Source organism: Fragaria vesca, linkage group LG2 (genome assembly GCF_000184155.1).
Source record: "Fragaria vesca subsp. vesca linkage group LG2, FraVesHawaii_1.0, whole genome shotgun sequence".
Lineage (NCBI taxonomy): Eukaryota > Viridiplantae > Streptophyta > Magnoliopsida > Rosales > Rosaceae > Fragaria > Fragaria vesca.
In genome coordinates, this window is record NC_020492.1 from 5,058,974 (window position 1) to 5,078,661 (window position 19,688).

General features: G+C 36.0%; 1 protein-coding gene across 1 annotated transcript; it reads right to left on the reverse strand.

Annotated features, from left to right (window-relative positions):
• Window positions 1-667: 667 nt before the first annotated feature.
• On the reverse strand, window positions 668-6,871 carry LOC101312784 (synaptotagmin-1-like). Its single transcript, XM_004289819.1, has 12 exons — window positions 6,754-6,871; window positions 5,897-5,995; window positions 5,734-5,784; window positions 5,500-5,623; window positions 5,113-5,231; window positions 4,894-4,995; window positions 4,395-4,469; window positions 3,239-3,315; window positions 2,908-3,154; window positions 2,473-2,823; window positions 1,643-1,774; window positions 668-1,148 (listed from the first exon to the last, which is right to left on the reverse strand). Exons 1-12 carry the CDS (start codon window positions 6,862-6,864, stop codon window positions 1,017-1,019), a joined length of 1,620 nt encoding a protein of 539 aa, XP_004289867.1. The 5' UTR covers window positions 6,865-6,871; the 3' UTR covers window positions 668-1,016.
• Between the last annotated feature and the right edge of the window lie 12,817 nt (window positions 6,872-19,688).

The following is a 19,688-nucleotide window of genomic DNA, read 5'->3' on the forward strand; positions in this document are numbered from 1 at the left end:
GAGGTAGTTGGACTAATCACGCGCTCCACGAGCTCCATTGGATATTGTTGAAAAATCTCAAAAGAAAATTCATCTCAATATTGAATTTTTTTAATTACGTCGAAAAAAAAAATCAGAGTAAACTTAAATTACGATTATGTTTTGTTACTGGAATTAATTAAGATCAAGTTTGTCCCGTGATTTTTCTATCCACTAGTAAATGATGTTCCAAGTTTAAATCTCTCATTCTAAAAAAAAAACTAGTAGTTTAACTTTTAAATTTGAGTCACGACATAAATCTGACTCCGTTAATTTTCACTCGTACCTAGAAACACAATTTAGGTTCGAGTACTTTCAGTGGTACCTAAATAGTAGATACATGCACATTTCATGAAATGCATGTCTAAGTATCTCTTTTGGTGTTCGTGCTAATGCAATTTTGGCTGGCGAGTTGTGACATCCACAATATTAGTTACCCCAACTATTCCTGATATATTAATGAGATTTTAACTCATGAACAACTAACTAAAATGCATGACTCAGTTTTTCCTTTTTGAAATAAGCAGGGTTAGTCATATTCTTCTATGTAACTCCAGTGTTACAGTGACAATTCTCTAGTTTTTTCGACTTAGACTCTCAATCTCGCGTAGTTCTATAAGGATACAGACCAGAAGGTCCACCAAAACTTCTTCTAAAGCTGCTTGATTAAAACATAAAGAACTACACAAAAAGTCTATTATGTAATTCTCATTGTGACAGAAAGGAAATGTTGTATAGTTCTCATAACTTCCGTGTGAGCATCTTCAGCGCTTCAGTTCCCATTAGTTTCGCGTGAGCATCTTCTTCACTAAAGTAATCATCCATCACAGTCAACCCAGATCTATGCTAAAACATGAGCAACTCTAACCCTTTAGCATCATTATTACAACCATATACACGAAGAAGATGATATAGAAATCCTATTTCATGTGGTGTGTTAGTATCGACCCTGATTCAATCCTCCAATTTAAAAGATAGAGAGAACGAAAACTTTCAGCTCATTCAGCAGTTCTCCATTGCAGCTCTAGCTGGACCTGTCCATTCTTCGAGTCTATGAGATGGTACTTCTGGTTGATTCGTCTGTTGGAAATGACGTCAGAAAGACTGATTTGAACATAGCCCAGAGATTCCTGTTCCAAAAGAAATTATGGGTTCAATCACGTACCATATGAAAAAGAAAATGTGAAAAGAAAATTTGGAGGATCCAGAATTCAAACATTTTAGACAGCCAATACTGGAGATATCCCAGCATGCTACACTAATCAGGGCTGTAGAAACACAAGGTTAATGCACCTTCTTTTTTCTATCAAAGATTAATTGGGGGAGGGCACTTCAACCTTGGGACCTTTACCAACAAAAACCATGATGTCCTTTCTGTTCTAAAGCTATTCCATAAATTATCAATATGAACAACGGATCAAGAAGTTCATCGTCATGGTTTTTGTTTAGGGTTTGATAGACTAGATTGTGGTAAAAGCAGTTCACCAAAACTTCTATCTTAACAGATCACTTAAAATGCAGCAAGCTTGTCCCAGCAGTGACATACAACAGTTTCTAAAAAACTGTACATGTTTGTGCAATACGTACTTGCATGCCATGTAAAAAATTCAGATATGATCCTCACCTTTCCATGCAGCAGGCCCAATTTTGATGAGGTACTGACCACCTCCACATGTAATTTATCATTAGTGGGAGGTTCTTCAAGCACAAATTGAAACTCTTCTTCCCATCTTGGATCTCTGCTCTTCTTTAGGTGCTGCATAATCAAAATAAGATCATAAGTATACACAATGTGATAAACTAAAATCTTATATATTCTGTGTTTTTTTTTTTTTTTTTTTTTTTAACAAAGTGGACCTTAGGAGAACAAATTTGTCTAATATCACCATTCAAGTAAACTATATGCATACATCCTCTTCTCTGGCTGTGAGTGTGTCACATGCACAGAAAAAGTATATTAATCCAAAATCAAGCCTCTTTCAATATTGTATAATCTCGTTAAGTTCATGAACTCCATGGTCCCTTACGATATTCTGAGAATATCACCACCAATGTAACTATGAAGAATAAAATAGATTACCTATATTTACAAAGAGTAAAACATGGTATAACCTAATTATTCAAGTGAGGAATGCATACATGCTGTTCTGTTGCAATGAACAAGATAGGAGATCTATGTGAAAAATAATCTAAAATCTAGCCCTTCCCATATTATCTTTTATCAGAGAGACACAGGCATATATGGTATTGTAGATTACCTAGTTTACACAGGCATACGGTATAAATTTGGAAGAAAAATATCTACACTACATTTTTAAATACTAAAAGTTCAATGTTCCAGTGATCATTCTCAAGCCATCCAAGAGCACAACAGAGCAAATATATCAAAACAAAAAAGAAAAATAGATAAATCAGGTAAATTTATATTTTCAAATCTTCCCAGAACCCTTATACCTTGGTTCTTTTTTCCTCCCCCCTGAGAATAAGTCGCACAGATGGATTACAATGGTGCTTTCCTTCAAGATCTTGACCTTCATGAACTATGACAACGAGCAAACCTCCACCAGGTGGCGTTCCTTCAGGAGCCTTCTCTAATGTCTGTGTTTCATCATACCCTTTCTGCAAGTCCTCCTCCGCGAAGGGTTTATAAGTCAGTTCCAACTCAAGCTGCCCACGGTTCTTCTCATTCTGAGGATCATTTAAGTCCATAGTTTTAAGGAGGTCCAGAGTCAAAACTTTTGGCTCATCATTGGGGAGGTCCTTCAAAGGTATTACGTTGATACCCATTTTCTCATGTTTTCCCACCTAAAGGAAAAGGTTGAAATGCTTCAGATATACATAGCTAAAACAGAACATATTAATTCTGATTGATGAACTAAAATAATATACCTTATCCCAGTCATAAACCATAAACTCTAAAGCCTGAGATTGTGGGTCTTTGACAACCATATTAAATTCCTCATTCCATTCAGGGTTCAGGTTCTTCTGCTTAATCGTGGTCTTCTTTGATGGCATATTGCTTTCTGTGAGCTTTAGTTTTACATAAGGGTCTGAAGCACCAAGAAGATCCATCTTCCTTAACTTCATTGCCCTTAGAACCTTCACACGGAGAAGTCCTACAGGCCTGTTAAAGGCTCTACAAATTCAAAAAACTTTTTTCAGCCACAAGAAGCAACAGAAAAGTACTAGCCAAATATTTCAGACGAATGCCAAAACATACTTTGCTGGGTCCATTATTGGTACTTCAAGAGTTTTGGGCCAGAGATACATGTTAGCAACCTGGTCTTTGATAAACTCCTGCAGGAAAGCCATTTCTAACACAGTCAAAACCAATTGATAAGCATAACAGCAAGAGGAAGGAGTCTTCTTAAAAAGCACAAGTGTGAACTATGAAGTGATGAATGAACAGAACAAATCAATCAACTTTCCAGGCAAATGGAGGGGTCACAAGAATAAAAAGATTACCCTACACATTCCATTATCTACACACCGATCTAACATAGTTGAAACCAACACAACTTAGTATCTGCTTTCATCTATCTAAACACTAGGTTATGAATAACATATGCTTTGGTATAGCTACGACTCCCTGTAGAATACAAATTTAGCACTTCAAGCAGCAACAAATTAGTCACAACAAAACCTACTCCAAAGTCTACGACTGAGATATGCAATGAGAAAAATATTGCTGGCTCATAAGACCTTGAGAATGTATTTCCACAACGTACTAAAAACTACCCCCCTGACCCGAGATGAAACCCAGTGACCCGAAGATTTAAATATCTGCCGACGCATTTCCCCATTGTCATCGTCTCTTTTTGGGGAACTCGCCTTTAATAAAAAAAGATATCCAGTACTTGCTTAACATACGACCCATTTGTCTATATATTTTATGGCGACTCCTGGCATATCGCCAACAGCCAGTATTTTAATCCTTGCTCCTACCTATATTGCATTACCTTTCCTGCGTTCATGTTACACGTGCTTACAATTTTGAATATACACTATCAAACATTTCTAATCTTTATACATATGTTAGACTAAATGAATTGTAAAATAACTTCGTGTATGCGAATTAACTTCCCTCTACTGGTCTTAAAAATAAAATAAGTTGATGACACATTGATGTCAAATACTTCAAATTAAAAGTATGGTGGCTCCCAAAAATGATATTTATAATAGCTAGCACATGATGATTTTAGAGGAAATATCAAATAGTGTCTGCATACTCCCATGATCAGAAGTAATATTCCGTCTTGAAAGGGGATACCTAACCCTTATAGCATGAATTATAACCAACTAGGCTTAGTAAGTGTAAAAATATTGTTCGAACGGGACAGACGTCTGCAAATGACATCCAGAGAAAGTCATAATACCTGGACATATGTGTAAAGGCCAGGTATTGACATAAGATCAGCACCTATAAGCTTTAATCCAAAGTCCACATAAGGCTGCAAAACAGAGGGAAAAATAAAGTATTAGTAATAACGATAATATATACAGACTATTCCAGTGGGTAAACCATACTGAATATATTTACCAAAGAATATTCCTGATGAAACACAATCCTGCATAAACCAGGATATATGGACTTCCGAAAGGGATTTCAACGTGTAAAGTAAATCATGTGTGATATGGATTGTAGAATAAACTGATTTAGCATGGTTAAAGGCATCAGTTATAGGTGAAAAATAACCAGATAACCAACCACCCAAGACATAATTTAGCACTTGCATCATAGTAGCATATAAAAAACGAAGATACTTGAACAAAATATATATATATATATATATAGCATATCTAACATATATCCATGTAAACAAATCCCAAATTGAAGTTAATATGCTATTGCTAGATGACTCTTTAAACACAGACCTTGTCCATGAGAGACACATTGATTTGGGCAAAACAAGGAAAGCTTGGGACCAAAGGCTTCAAAGTTATACGTGGTGAAGCAAAAACTTGCGCATCAACCACCTGAAATAAAACACACAATAATTTATTAATAGAAGTAACTCTCACAGACTCACGCGCCACACACACACACACATCTAAACTAACTATAGCATTTCCTAGCAAAGTAATATGCAAGACCTGAACAGTTGCTGTGATTCCATATGCTTTAGCAGCAACAAGGATATTAGGATTTGCAGCCCATTTAATGGAGGGTTCCATAATCAGCTCCTTCTCATCAGTTACATAAACCTTCATACCTGAAGATAATAACATTTAAAGAAACATAATTGTGATGTTCTAAAAATACATCAACATAAAAATAAATCTATGTAACCACAACATAAGACCTACAAAGTACATTAACATTGAGTATATCAATTTTCAGATTATCCCACGAAATGAACCATACACAGTCATTGAAGAGGAAACAAGGACCTCTAAGGTGCCTCTGATGTATGATAATAAACTAGCCTCAAAAACTTGGTTGTGAAAGAAATTCCAAAGAGAAATCTCAGGTTGGTGAACCTTGAAAAGTTGGTGGTAGGGAACCTAAAGTCAGCTTCTCAAATTCAACAGAATCAATCTTGTACTTTGGTATTTCCTCAGCAATTATGGGCTTTGCAATATCTTTAGCAGTTTTGCAGATCGCCTATAGAAGAACAAAAAGAGAAAGCCATGAAGCTTAACCAGAAAATCGAGAATAAATGAAAAGGCAATGAGCTATGCACAAATGAAAATGATCCAAGAAAATTAAATCACCTTGTCAAGATAAGGCCACATATATTCAAGAAATTTGTTTAACCAATCAAGCTGCAGAAAGACAAAATAAAAATATCAGCAGGAACATAAGTACTAAAACACCTATGCTGTTAGGAACCACAACATAAAAGGAAAAATAAGTTGTAACAAAGTAACCACATACACGATCATAGTCTGGATTCTTCACCCAAAGAGGTATCTCAGGAAGCATCCGCTCCAAAGTTTTGGGGTCTTGATCAACCAACGGCTGAATTTCAGGGTCCTAAACAACAGCAACCATTTACCATTAAGCAAATGAAGATACAGATGCAGATGTTGTGCTTACATGAAACATGCCGTGCACATTTTCGCCAATCTTTTTTCTCTATATACTCTAGTAAAAATTATTTAACCCACACACCTGTTTGCCTAGTGAGCTGATTTTTGGAAAAAACAATACATCCATTTAAAGTCTCTTCTAAGTTTCATTTGTGCATTAAGGTTACAAAAATGAACAGAAATCAATGGTAAATGGCTGAGCAAGTACACATCCTCTCTCATGCAAAGTCCCTTTCCTAGTAAAACCCCCTAGCATGCATGATCTGCGCCTAGTCTTTCACTCATTCCAAGCTATCATAACTTCCGCAATTTCATGCTCGAAGCACCTACATTGCTCTGAACACTTCATATTTTACATCTGACAGTAAAACCTCACCCTCTCCATCGCTATCTCTATATGCATAGGAATGCTGCACCACACACAAATAGAAAACCGAAACTCGAACCATATCAACATGCATTCTGACACATACACTAGCATCCAATAATTTCCGAAATGATCATGAAAATCAAGCCTCTAATTCAATGAGTCACAGATTGAATACGCAACAGAATCAAGAACCGAAACGAATTACAAGCCAACAGAATCAAGAACGAAGCTTTATGCGCGCATTGGATTAAACTACAACGACGAAACCCTAGAAAATTGAAAGGAAGGATTGCATTGTGATCAAGAACAAAGAAATTGAGAGAACAACGAACCTCAACATCAGAGGATTGGACATAAATGAAAAGGAAATAGCCAGCGACGAGTCCAATCGAAATCCCTAGTCCAAATCCAAAGAAGCCAAAAATGGTGCTGAAGAATCCCATTTTCGAATCTCTCTTCTCTCACTTTATTTTCTCTATCACTCTGAAATCCTCCAGAAAATCCCCATTCTGTTTCTATCTATCTCCTTCGGATCACTACGCTTTGCCATAAATTACAGGAATTATGAAATGACGTGATTGTCCTCGTCGGGTTTTGCCTGGGGGAGTGCAGGCTGGTGGTGGCAGTTTCGGAATTAGAGGGGGTAGAGGGGAGTCACGCAAAGAGGCAACGAGTAACGTATTTGATTTGAATCCATATCGGTTTCCAGAAAGGCTCGGTTTGCCCTTTTCTAGGACACGTGGCGGATATATGGGTATACCACGTGGAAATATTATTGTTGGTCTGCTGGAAATCTCCTGGTGGTGACACTTCAGATTGGAGTGGGCTCGGTGCCGAAACTGAGAAATTTTTCAGTGTTTTGGAGGACCATGTCAACCTGTGGTCATTCCTAACCAATAGGTTGAGAGATTGTCTGTTGTGCAGTGTTGAATATCATACATATACTAAGGCCTTGTTCAGTTCACGAATTGTATAGATTGGGAGGAGAAAGCTGTTCCTTTTCTTTGTTTGGTACATCTAAAGAAAAAGAAAGACTTTACTGCAATATAGCATACATACACTAATAGAAATGCTTACACGTGTTTTACACGGGGTGCTCGGGATGTTTTGTTTTGGAATATTTGCCTTGCATAATAGGAAGTCGACACCCGGCTCATGCTGCATAATAGAATTTCCCAACCAATAGGAAGTCGACACCCGACTCTTTTTCAAAACAACTCATTTCAAAATATATCTACTCATTAATCTAATGCTTTACTTGTTTTTTATTTATTCATAAAATACCAACCATATTATGCATTGAAGCACGAAAGCAAAGATTAAGAACTCCTAGGAAGCAAGGCTGCAACAATAGCAATTTTCATCGGTAAAAGATTACAGTCAATTTCAGGTTTACAATTGTCTCCATTTGATTCCTCGGCATTGAAGGTAATAGCGCAAAGGCAGGAAGTGGAGCTACGTCAAGAGTCAAAGGAAGACCATAAGCTTCGATATTTTAGGGTTAAGATTCAGCAAGATTTTAAATTAAGAATTTGAATTGAAATTAAAAATAAATAAATTTGTTGCTGCATATATTATTGAAAGTTTTGTTTTGTTTTTTTATACATATAAATAACAAATTTTGTTTTTTATAGAAAAATGACGTCGCGTCATATATTACTGAAAGTATGAAAATAACATGAACATGATCCGCCCTCGTGGGCTATGAAACAATGCAAAAAAACCTAAAAAAAAAAATATCTAAGCAATCTCTATGCTGCAAACCATAATATGCACCCCAAAAAGTAACCACAACATGTAAGGGAAAACCTAATTTATTCATAGCTTCCGAAACCATCCTACTCAAGGGGGGTCAACCCGAAATCAAACCCATCAACACTAGACTCCACTATCACAGAGGAACGTGCAGAAAACTTCGACCGAGTTTCCCAGTTTTCTTATGGCCTAGATGAAACCTAAAATTTGCAGCCTAAATAACAAGGATAAGAATAAGACCAGATCTCGAAACCCTACTTATAACCTGGCCCCATCCTACGTACTTTCGCTATGGGCACCCAACATAATGCGCACCCCCATCACGCCATCGTTGCCGTTGTCAACTACCTCTCGTAGGCCGAACCTAGTCCAAAAAATCGCCTGCCCTTGGCTTCACCATAAAGTCGAGCCCTAATCATAGGGCCGCCGAATGAGGAGCCACTTTAAAAGGTTGTCATCTACCCTAGGATGTCACCGTCAACATGCAAGCTCAAATCTGTCCCTTTTCCATTCATCGAGTGGCCAATGTCATGAACAACTACGCTCCAAGGGATATCTCTGACCCCAGTTAACCAAGCCCCATGCCCATCGTCGTCGTCTCGATCTTGGTTGCGAAACTAGCCACAATTGAGCTCGGCGCCACGAAAGCCATCATCGCCCACTACTAGATCGGAAACCGAGATTGTCATCCATCGCTTGTGACGACTGTCACTAGCATGCCAATCGGAGTCTAAAGAGTGAAAACCCTACTCTCCAATTGTCGTTGTCGGCGTGACTAGAAAGAAGGAGAAGCCCCCATCCACCGCCGCCAACCCAGAACTCTCGAAGGAGAGAACACAAAGAGAGAACATCTCGTAATATATACATTTAAGTGTTGAGTTTCGTTTGGTGGAGGTTTAATATGATTGAAGCTTGTATTTTGGGAGTTTGGTTATTTATTTATTTATTTTTATAAATAACAAATTGTTGATATTGAAATCAACTAGCACCAACTAGCACACGACAAAAAAAGAAAATCAACTAGGACCAAATTGTTGATTTGAAGCCACAAATAACAAGAAAATGATGGGCGCTTATTCGGTCATTAAGACCGAAATCATTTAACTTAATTGTTTATTCTTTCCTAAATTTGTATATAATAATATAAATAAAAGGTCATCGATCAACACAACACAACTCAAATACAAATTTATAGAAGCTAGTTGAAAATAACCTTAGTGAAGACCATTGACAACAATGATAATAATCTCATCTTTAAGAATATGAATGCTTATAAAAAAATTAAGGGTTCGGTTCAAGGGACACTCTTCTTTACATAAATTTTTACACTTCTTTTTGACCATTGGATTTAAGTACTTTCGACGGTCTTGATAGTTTATAATGTGATGTGGCAAATGCTGTGGAAACAATTATATTTAGTTAAAATTATAAAAATCTAAACTAATTAAAATGAATTTAGGGTATGAATTTATACAGAAATTCAAATCAAAATTAGAAGAATGATGAATGTCATCATCATCTTCTTCTTCGATTAAAGGAGGCATGGCCTCTCTCACCTCATATTCATATTATGCTCAATTGCAATCACCTTAATTACTATCATAGTTAATCTTCTTCCGATTGCAATTTAGTAGGGCTGTACAAATTCAGAAGAAAACAAAACAAACCTAAATTTTCTTAAGCTGGGTCTAGCAAGATAAGATTTTGTTTTTTTTTTTTCCTAGAAAATATGAGCTTATAAGGAAATCAAAATTAAAGACCGATTATAAACCATGGGATTAATATAGTTGAAGATTCTTATGTATATTATGTTTCAGGTTTTAAAAATTGGAATTAACAGTTTCTTCTTTGAACAAAACGAAAAGAATTGAAGAGTGTTTGTTCATAATTTTTTCTACAAGAACAGTAATTTCGTTTTGATTTTAATCCATTTAATTTTGTAATATTTGTTCTAATCCCGTATATAAAAGAAAATCTAATATTATTTTAATTTTTGTTTTTTCGATAACAAAATTTTATTTTATTTTAATTTTTGTTGGGAATAGATTTAGATATGCCATGTCATTAAAGACGATTAATCATAACCATTGAAAGTTCTTATATCTAACGGTCTTAAAGAAGTGTAAAAATTTGTGTTAAAAATAATGTCTCTTGAACCGGACCCAAAAATTAATTGATCAATAATTGTTAGCCCAACTCGAGTAAAGGTTTAATTTCGTGTTAAGGAATGAATCACACTCTAATTATAGACAATTGAATATCCATAATTAAAAGACTAATATCATAACATGACGTAAAAAAAAAAACGTTACGTGCGCTTGAAGCACACATGCTTAAGGTATCTACAAACACACTTCAAAACGTCAATTCTTTATTCAAGCTTTATTTTTTACAACAAAAAAAAACTTGAAAGCAGTAATTTACAATATAAGGTTTCCCTTTAACACTTTTTCTACACTTCAAGAACCACACTTGCAAAATTGATGAAGCATGAATAAAAAAAAGACCGAAACCTCTAGGGTTCTAGGGTTTTGAGAGCAAGGTGGCGGCGGCTCTTCTGATACACTCCCAGCCACTAAGGACGTCGTCTGGCATCACAATCTAAGAGGAGAGGAACGAAGGCTCCTGGTTCTCTTTTTTGTTGGTCTTTGTCTTCGACTGTGGTGAGTAAGGGACGTGGATTTAAAGGTTGACAGTGACGCTACTTGGCTTTGGTTCTCGTCGGTAACCTTTCACAGACGATCATATTTTTTGGCGAGCAGGCATCAAGCTTCTGTTGATCGTTGGAGGCGACTCAAGACTACATGAGTTCTGAAGGTCGACGTCGAGTTTGGGTGGTGAAGCGGCTGTGGTAGAAATAGAGACTTAGGAGGCGGTTCTCGGCCCTACTCTTTGGTTGCAGGGGTTCTCCGCTGTTTCTGGAAGGGATGGCGATGTCAGTGAAGCCGTCGGATTGAATAGGTGGAGGTAGCAATTTCGGTAGCACAGCTTGATCCGATACAATTGGGACTGATAGTGGAAGTGTGTATGTGGGATGGGCTTTTAGCTTCAGCCCATTGCACCTTCTTCCTTTTTTGGGCTCTGTTGGGTTGTGATCTAGGTTTTTTCATGTTAGGACTGCGTGAAGAAAAAAATAAGTAAAACATTAGAAATTATGACCACATAAAATGCAACTCTACAACAATATATATACTCATGGAAACGCTTAACAACCTGTTTAATAACTTTTTTTTTACATGCTCGTAGTTGTCTTTAGTCTTATACAATTGATCTGACAAGGTACGATACTGGAAATAGAAAAGATAAGTGAGACACTCAAGGTTACAGTAACTTAAGCAAATTATAGATTAACACTTGAAATAGACCAATGCCTTAGTTAATACACACAAAAACAAAGATGCAATTGTGCATTGTAGGCATTGTAATCTGTAGCATAACGGTTAAGAAAAGACAACCTGACAGTTGCCATCTCCCATGACAATGCGCTCTGCCATACTTTTGAACTTCAAATTATTAATGAAACTCGCAAAAGCTTACCACAAACAAATTCTAGCATAATCTCTATTTCGTGACAAGGTCATGAGGAGAATATTAACAAGGATTTAGTTTCCATAACTCCATATTCAATAACCAACCCTCATTCTATAACTACAGATGTCATCATTCATGCGGTTTAAGATTTTCTTTCTCAAGTAACTATTCATATTAGAAAGTATGAAAAGAATTAGCATGTATAGAACAATCTTAAGAGTCAGAACCATCATATTAATAGATTGTCTTTGCATCTGACAAAGACATGCTTAAGTCTTCTAACCAACCATTTCATATGGTGAATGATATGACAAGGTACAATAGTCATCCACTTGTGAAGTAATGAACTTGAAACCAAAAAAATGATTACATTGACATTAGTAGTAGAGATGCCAAAATCAAAATTCTATTTCTCTACACGGACAACATCAGTAAAAAGCTTCAATAAAAAAAAACAGTAGAGAACTATTTTCTAATCACTGCTCTACATAGCCAAATCAAACTCCAACCAACAAAACGAGGATAACATTATAAGTTAAATGAGATGAAATGAAACATGCTTGGATGCTGTAATTTAGGAAATGAGTTGAAAAGCTTTATCATATTATATAATTGCATAAGAGGATTCAACACATGAATATTGATTTTTTAAAGCACAATATATCCGAAAACGAAATCATATTACTTCCAAGCCAGCTTTAGAACACAAACTCCAACATTGCCCAATATTTGAATCGCTATTAACTAACAACCAACATCAAAGGTCTTAAAAATGACAATAAAAATTCAATATAAGTAAAACATCCTTAAACTAGCAACCAACATCAAAGGTCTTAAAAATGACAATAAAAATTCAATATACATCCTTAAACTAGTAAGGATTCTTCATCCTTTCAAGCATATCTCTACTTCTCAAATGAGTTTGGTCTTCTCTTCTTGCCAAAACCAACCACTGCCACATCAACACAGCATACAAGGAATCAAAAACAAAATCCAAAATATGATTTCCTACAAAACATAAGTTCCTAAAGACCCATATCACCATCTATGGAGAATGTTATCAAACAAGATATATCACTATATATCATAATCAAATATTACCATTTATCACAACCAGATCAAAATTAGTAAATCATGAACGAATTCAATATTTACAACAAAAAACTTAACTGAACATTATTTATCACTTAGTTCCTCACACAATGAAACTTAGTTTCTTACACAATGAAATGAACTAATGACCACCATTGACAAAACACTAAACTTAAGCAAAAACACATGAAAAACTCTAGTGCCTATAAGTGTAAACCCAAACAACAAAAGTGGAAAGTTGAATAACAATTGTCAATCGAACGTTACAATAACAACTTAGCCATGGTCAACTAGTCAATCCAAAGAAAATATAACCAAAATACAATACATGAACAAATTTCTTACCACTTCAAATGCCACAAATTGTTGTCACTGCTTCAGCTGTCAAAAAAATCAACCCATCTTGCAAACATCTTCTGTTTATTTTCATGGTCTCTTGCTGATCTCTCATAATCAATCTGTCAATCATTTTCAACCTTTGGATTTACCTCCTCACTCGTTTTCTCCTCTTCACTTGACTTCTTGGAACCTCCCTTGTGAGACACAAATCCCCGCACGCATAGGTGGGTCAACACTCAATAAGTATACCAAATCCCAAATCAATCCCACCAAAATACAATGGTCTTTAAACCTCTGACGATAAACCAATTTTGTAGAAGTGGGGTTTGAACAACATCATCAACTAGAGTCACATATTTAGAGTCTTCTTTGATATAATACTTGGTGGGATCCCATAGAATATAGACGTGAGGTGCTTAATGAGGGAACTTAGCCAAGCTCATATGAATTTTGACCTTATACTTCACTGATAAGAGATGGGGAAATAACCCGTCACATAAGGGGTCGGAGCAGAAACGTTACCCACCTACACATGAACCTCCAACCTAGAAAAATTACCAAACAACTGCTTTAGGGCATTTTGGAGCCGCCCATCAGTAATCGTAAGAGGCATGTTAAAAGACACATGATAAGTATTCCTACGACGCTTTTTAAAGGGAATTCATGAACCTAACTCCTGAGATAACTCAATTAGTAGGTTGGCTAGAGTGGAGTGATGACTCCACCGTGTAAGATAAGAAATTTGAACCTTCCCACATGGGCTCACCATCTGATGGTTCATCACCACAACCTCATCATGTTTTGCGAGCACGTAGACATCCGGGGTTGATATGGGGAAATTAGGAGTCAACCAGCCTACTACAGCTAACTTAAGGTTGGTTCTAGGCTTAATAAATCTAGAAAAACCAATCAGAGTCATTTTGGATCCGTCCTCATAGCTGAAGTTTGCAGTTGCTATGTGAAAATGATGCACTGCTAAATATACAAATTGACTCTCAACCTACGACAAATTCGAATAAGATACTATTTCTCGATTTTGATAAACAAAATTACGCACTCCAACAACGCTGTTGTTAGTCATTTTGAGAAGATAACAGAGAAGGAGGTAAGATTTTTGGGTTTGGGTTTAAGAGGAGAATTGATGAATGTCTAAAGGGGCTTTTAGGCTTACACCCTAAAACCCCAACCAGAGAACTGTCGCAACACTAATAAACCGTAAACAAGAAAATGATAGACTGCAAACTGAGCTCACCGGAGAATTTCTTATTTTCATTTTTGTAGTTAATCACAATCATGGGACTGTCACCTACATCTCGAACCTTAAAAGGTCATAACTTCATATCACTCTTAACACATGCATCATTGAATTTCCTATCAATCAATCGCTTTACATATGAAAGATTATAAATAATAATAATAAAAAAAAACATACATCATTAGTTACGAGGAAAATTCTTTCATAACTTCCAGCCTTGAACTTTTGTCTCTTCTTCTATTTTTTTTTGTTTTCATCCTAGAAAGTTATAATCATATGTCTATTTTAGTTTTAAAGTGAAGTCAAGAAGCAAATATATTGGAACCATCTAAATTGCATTTAGAGCATGCGACATGAGAATAACACAAACAAAAAAAACTCAGCTAAAACGAAGTGTTGATAGTTGAATCCCCCAACCTACCGACAAATCCATCGTCATAAATTACTACTTTTTCTGTCTTTTGCTCATAAGTTACCCAATATTAGACTTCTCATCTCTTCTAGTTGATGAGTTCTAAAAGTCTGGAACAAGATCCACAACTTCTCTTAAAAAAAAAATCCAAATCAAGCAATTCTTAAAGCGGGTAGGGTGGCTAGAACAGAGGAGGTTCCAACTTCTAAGGGCTCTAAAAGTTAAGCTAGCTAGAAGAAGTGGTAGAAGCTTAATTGAAGGTGATTGTTTGAGAAAGAAAGAAACCATTTTTTCACATATGACAAGGTGAAAGAATTGGTTTCTCATTCTTCATATTGCCGAAATGATGGTACAAATAAGAACATGCCACAAGGAAATAATAACGAATCCACAAAAGAACCAAAGGTGTCTAATATATTCTAATTGAACAAACTGCAAAATAAGGATTCAAGCCAATTCTAGACGTTCAAAACAAAAACACAATATATGAACAACATTCTATACCCATGTAAGCGAAGATTTTAAATATAAAGAGTAAACCTAGCACACTGCATAAATTTTTTGTCAAACCTAAATGAACAAGGAATCTATTTGTTCAGTGGCGAAATCAATTAGAACATCGATGTTTGAACAATTCAGTCAAAACATATATATCACAATAAAGAGTCTTTCATTCTAAAAAATAATAAGGAGCATTTTTAGTTGCCACATAGAGAAGAAGAAAAATAGAACTTTTCTAATATATAAAACTTGGAAGGCCTCCATTAAAAAATGTGTTTAAAATAACAGTAATATGGATTGCCCAAATAGTGGTGTTTTCAACATATGAAATGCGATAGGCAGCCTCTGAATGATGTGTACACCACCTAGTCATGTAGACTACTAAGTTCATAGTAGCATGTAGAAGTGTGATTCAAATTTGATTGACAAATGAAACGGAGAAGCTTCAAATTTTAATCAAAATCACAAATGATACCGAGAAACCCTCAAACTTTTAGAACACTTTTTGTTTGCACCGAAATTATAAAAATCTATTGTATTTCAATCTTTAATTCCTAAATGAATCTAAACTTAGATTTCTGTTCACCCCATACCACATAATGAAACCCTCCCACTTCATGTGCTTATGGGTTGAAAACATGAAAGCTTAATCTAGGCTTAGCCTATCTTTTTCACAAATTGAAGATCAACATCACCAAAAGGATATTCATATGATATAACATAAACATAAAATCAAGACTAAATATAGATTAATCACAACAAAACACAAAGAGCAAACTGAGAACAAGTCCTATTGTATATAACCATAACATTGCTCAGTCAATATGAATATGTAAAAAGTTTGAGATAAGAACCAAAAAGCCCCAATAAACAATTTAAATCTAAACATATAATAAAGATTCAAACCACAATCGCAAGCAATTTGAAAGTCTCAAATCTATTAAGATAATCCAAAACACAGGGTCCCAAAATGCAATGAAAAAATGGATTCCACCACAAACATCATGTGAGGTCGATCTGACGAATCAAAATCATTATAAAACTCATAAAGTCATGTGCTGATAGGAAAATTACACCGCTAGTTTGGGTGAGAATTGCAACAGCTTTTGACGACATTGTGATGAAGGGGAAGAGGTTTGAAGATGCCCTCCGCCCTAGCTCCCTCACCCTCTCAAAATGCTCTCCGCTTGGGGCTCGATCATTGCGTGATCTAATTGCTCGAGAGGTGGACACTTTGTCATATTCAGATATGTCCATGGTTGAGAATCAGTTAGGTTATCTAGAGTTATATCATTTTCACTTTGGGACTTCACAAGTTAGGTATAAGGATGGATCAATTAAGAAATCGATCGATTTCTCTAGATTTATTGAGTTTGGGAACAATCTTCCATATGCTATAACAGGCTGGTTAACCCTTAAGTTTCCCTAAGATGCTCTCGATCTCTATTTACTCGCCAAATATGACGAGGTTGTGGTGGTCAATCATCAGTCTGTGAAGCCTTGTGGTAAGATTGAAATTGCTTACCTTAAACAAAGGAGATGTGACTCCATTTTAGCTACTCTAATGGTTGAGCTAGCTACCGAGTTCACTTTAGGGCCGCCTTTGGTGAAACGGCCTAAGACGACTTGCACTATTTCTCTTGACATACCCAAAATGATCACTGATTAACACATCCGGAAAGTCTTCAAGCAGCTTCTGTCTGATTTCCCTACATTGGAGGTTGGTTTGCACGAGGGCAGTGTATCCACCCCTTCTCTTATGATCATGTGTCGTACAAGATCAAGATTCATATGTGGTTGACCGGGTTCCCATATCAGGCACCTTAGGTTTTTATGTAATGGGATCCCATAAAGTCATGCATCAAACAAGACTCCCAATATGTGAGTCATGTTGATGGTGCAGTCCATGCCCCAGTCGTGCACAATTAGTCTTGTCACCAGGATTTTCAGGATTACTATGCTGGAAGGGAAAAAACTGTAGCCGCAGAATAATTATAAGGTGGATCTAAGCGTGAGCTTCAAGCCCGTGATTGTTGTGCTGAAAAAATAGATGGAGTCGAAGTGGAGGGAGACATATACACGTTGATGAAAATGGCAGAAGAAACCAAGAAAAATGAGAGGCGTCCACAGGTGTTGCCGGAGGTTGTGCAGCTGGTAAACTAAAGTAAGATCTACTTTTTAGATGAACTGGATTTTAAAGGTTGTTTTGTGGATTTAAGGTTTGATGGTTTTCATTTGACTCGTTCATTTGTGGTTGGTATGAGGATGACTCGATCTTTTAGTTGAGAAGATGTATGAGATATTATGACTCTCTTTGTTAAAAAAGTAATTACTAAATTGATCATACATGCATGTGTAACATTTTGGCTACCAAACATAAACCATGGCTAGATTTAAAAATGAAAAATGAAGAAAACCAAACAAAAACCTTTTATATGAAGACCAGCTCATCAACCCCTTCATCATCTTGACAACCAAACTAAACCACGAAAATTCACGAAGAAGCAGGAACCTACGATGTGGAAAGACGTGGAGAAAGGAGGGATCTAAAAGAATGCTCGAAGTGACGCTAAGACCATCTTCAACCGAAAAGACCATCTTCAACCGAAAGTGCTAAAAATAGCACCAGTGCCATTTTAACACTCATATTTTCAATATTCATCAAAATAGTGCTCACCATCTCTAACCGATCGATGCTAAATTATAGCTCTTTAAAATATTAACCGTCTTTCATATTTAATTTTTTTTTAATTACAATATTTTTTTACATATATAATTACATCATTTGTATTTTGAAGAACTACTAAACTTTAATTTTACATATATCCAGATGTTTGCAACATTCTATCACATTAATTATATGGTTGTGTACGTGGTTGTTTGAGAGCAACCAATAGTAGCTTACCAAGTGTAAGCTTTGAGTCATAAGAGGAATTGATGATGGTTTGATACTCCTCACATAAGGTTATTTTTTTGGATAAGGATCCTCTCTTTGGCTAGCCCATGTCCTTGGGTATCCTTGACTTTCAATTATATCCGTTACTTTATAATCTGAAGGTAATTAAAGCCCGCCTCAGCATGTAGCTATTAAATAATAAAAATTACTTTCTTTAAGGCAATGACGCCGTTTCTCGTGTTATGTCGTTAACAAACAAAAAAAATACAGAAGACAAAGGGACCTCCGCCATAAACTGAGTTATCTTTCTTTTTATATTCTGTTTCTCATGATTTCAAATATTCGATTCATTGTTTTTCTTTCTTCATCTTCTCCTTTTCTTTATCTAGTTGGATTGACTAAAATTTCACTTCAAATTTTATGTTATCTGCTCAACATTTCATCTCTTTTTGTTTCTTGGTATGCTATTAGTCTCTCATTTCATCTAATTGGATCAACTGGCTGAAATAATCAACATGCAGAATCTCTTTCCAAATTCTGAGTTTATTAATATCAATTTTAGTTCCTCTTCTTTTCTAGTAATTGAACATACAAGTTCAATTTGGAAGTGTTGAGACCCATTTACTTATTCGCAGACTGATGAGGAAAAAAGAAGGCTTGTATTGATTTTAATCAAAACAACCTAGATGAATAGCCCTCAATAACTCTTTCTCAAAAGAACTAAAGAAGTCGTTTGAGAAAAACCCAGTCCTAAAAGTATAATGGTTCTAAAATCTTACCTCCCAGCTTCCTCAAATTATGCTTCCACTTGGCCATGTCCACTCTTCCACCTGCCTTTCTTAATATACTAATCTTCAAAGTCCAAACAGTAGTTCTAAGTATTTAATATGTGAGGCTGTTTGAAACTATTTGATGCGTCAACACGATTTCGATTACGAAAACAGTGTTTGCACTTCGCATACATGTATAAATCCTACAAGCAAAAGATTAAGAGTGAAACAGGTGCTCCAGAGAAAGATTGAGGGAGAAGAGGAAGAGACGCAAAAATATGAAGTGAAGACGGGGAAGATAATGAAAGAGAATGTAAAGAGACATCGTTAGTCTTGAAAAAACAAAATGTGGTTGGAATTGAGTTTTCTAGAGTCACCATGCTGAGGTGGAGTCTTAATAACATTCTGATTTCAAAACAACAAGTAAGATTGAACGCCAAGGATAACCAAGGACATGGGCTAGCCAAAGAGAGAATCCTTATCCTATTTTTCTAAGAAAAAAAGAGTGAAGCACTTCACCCTTCCAATAGAACGCTACCACGTCACATGTGCTAACGAGTCATTCAAGGAGTAAATTTGTCTCAAGGGCTAGCACTTTAGCTCTTATATTTTGCTCTTTTGCACCTTAGCTCGTCGGTTTAAGATTATGGCCTATAACCTCACTCTTTAACACTATCCCATCAATTGAGATGGCCTAACCATTCAATGGACTACCA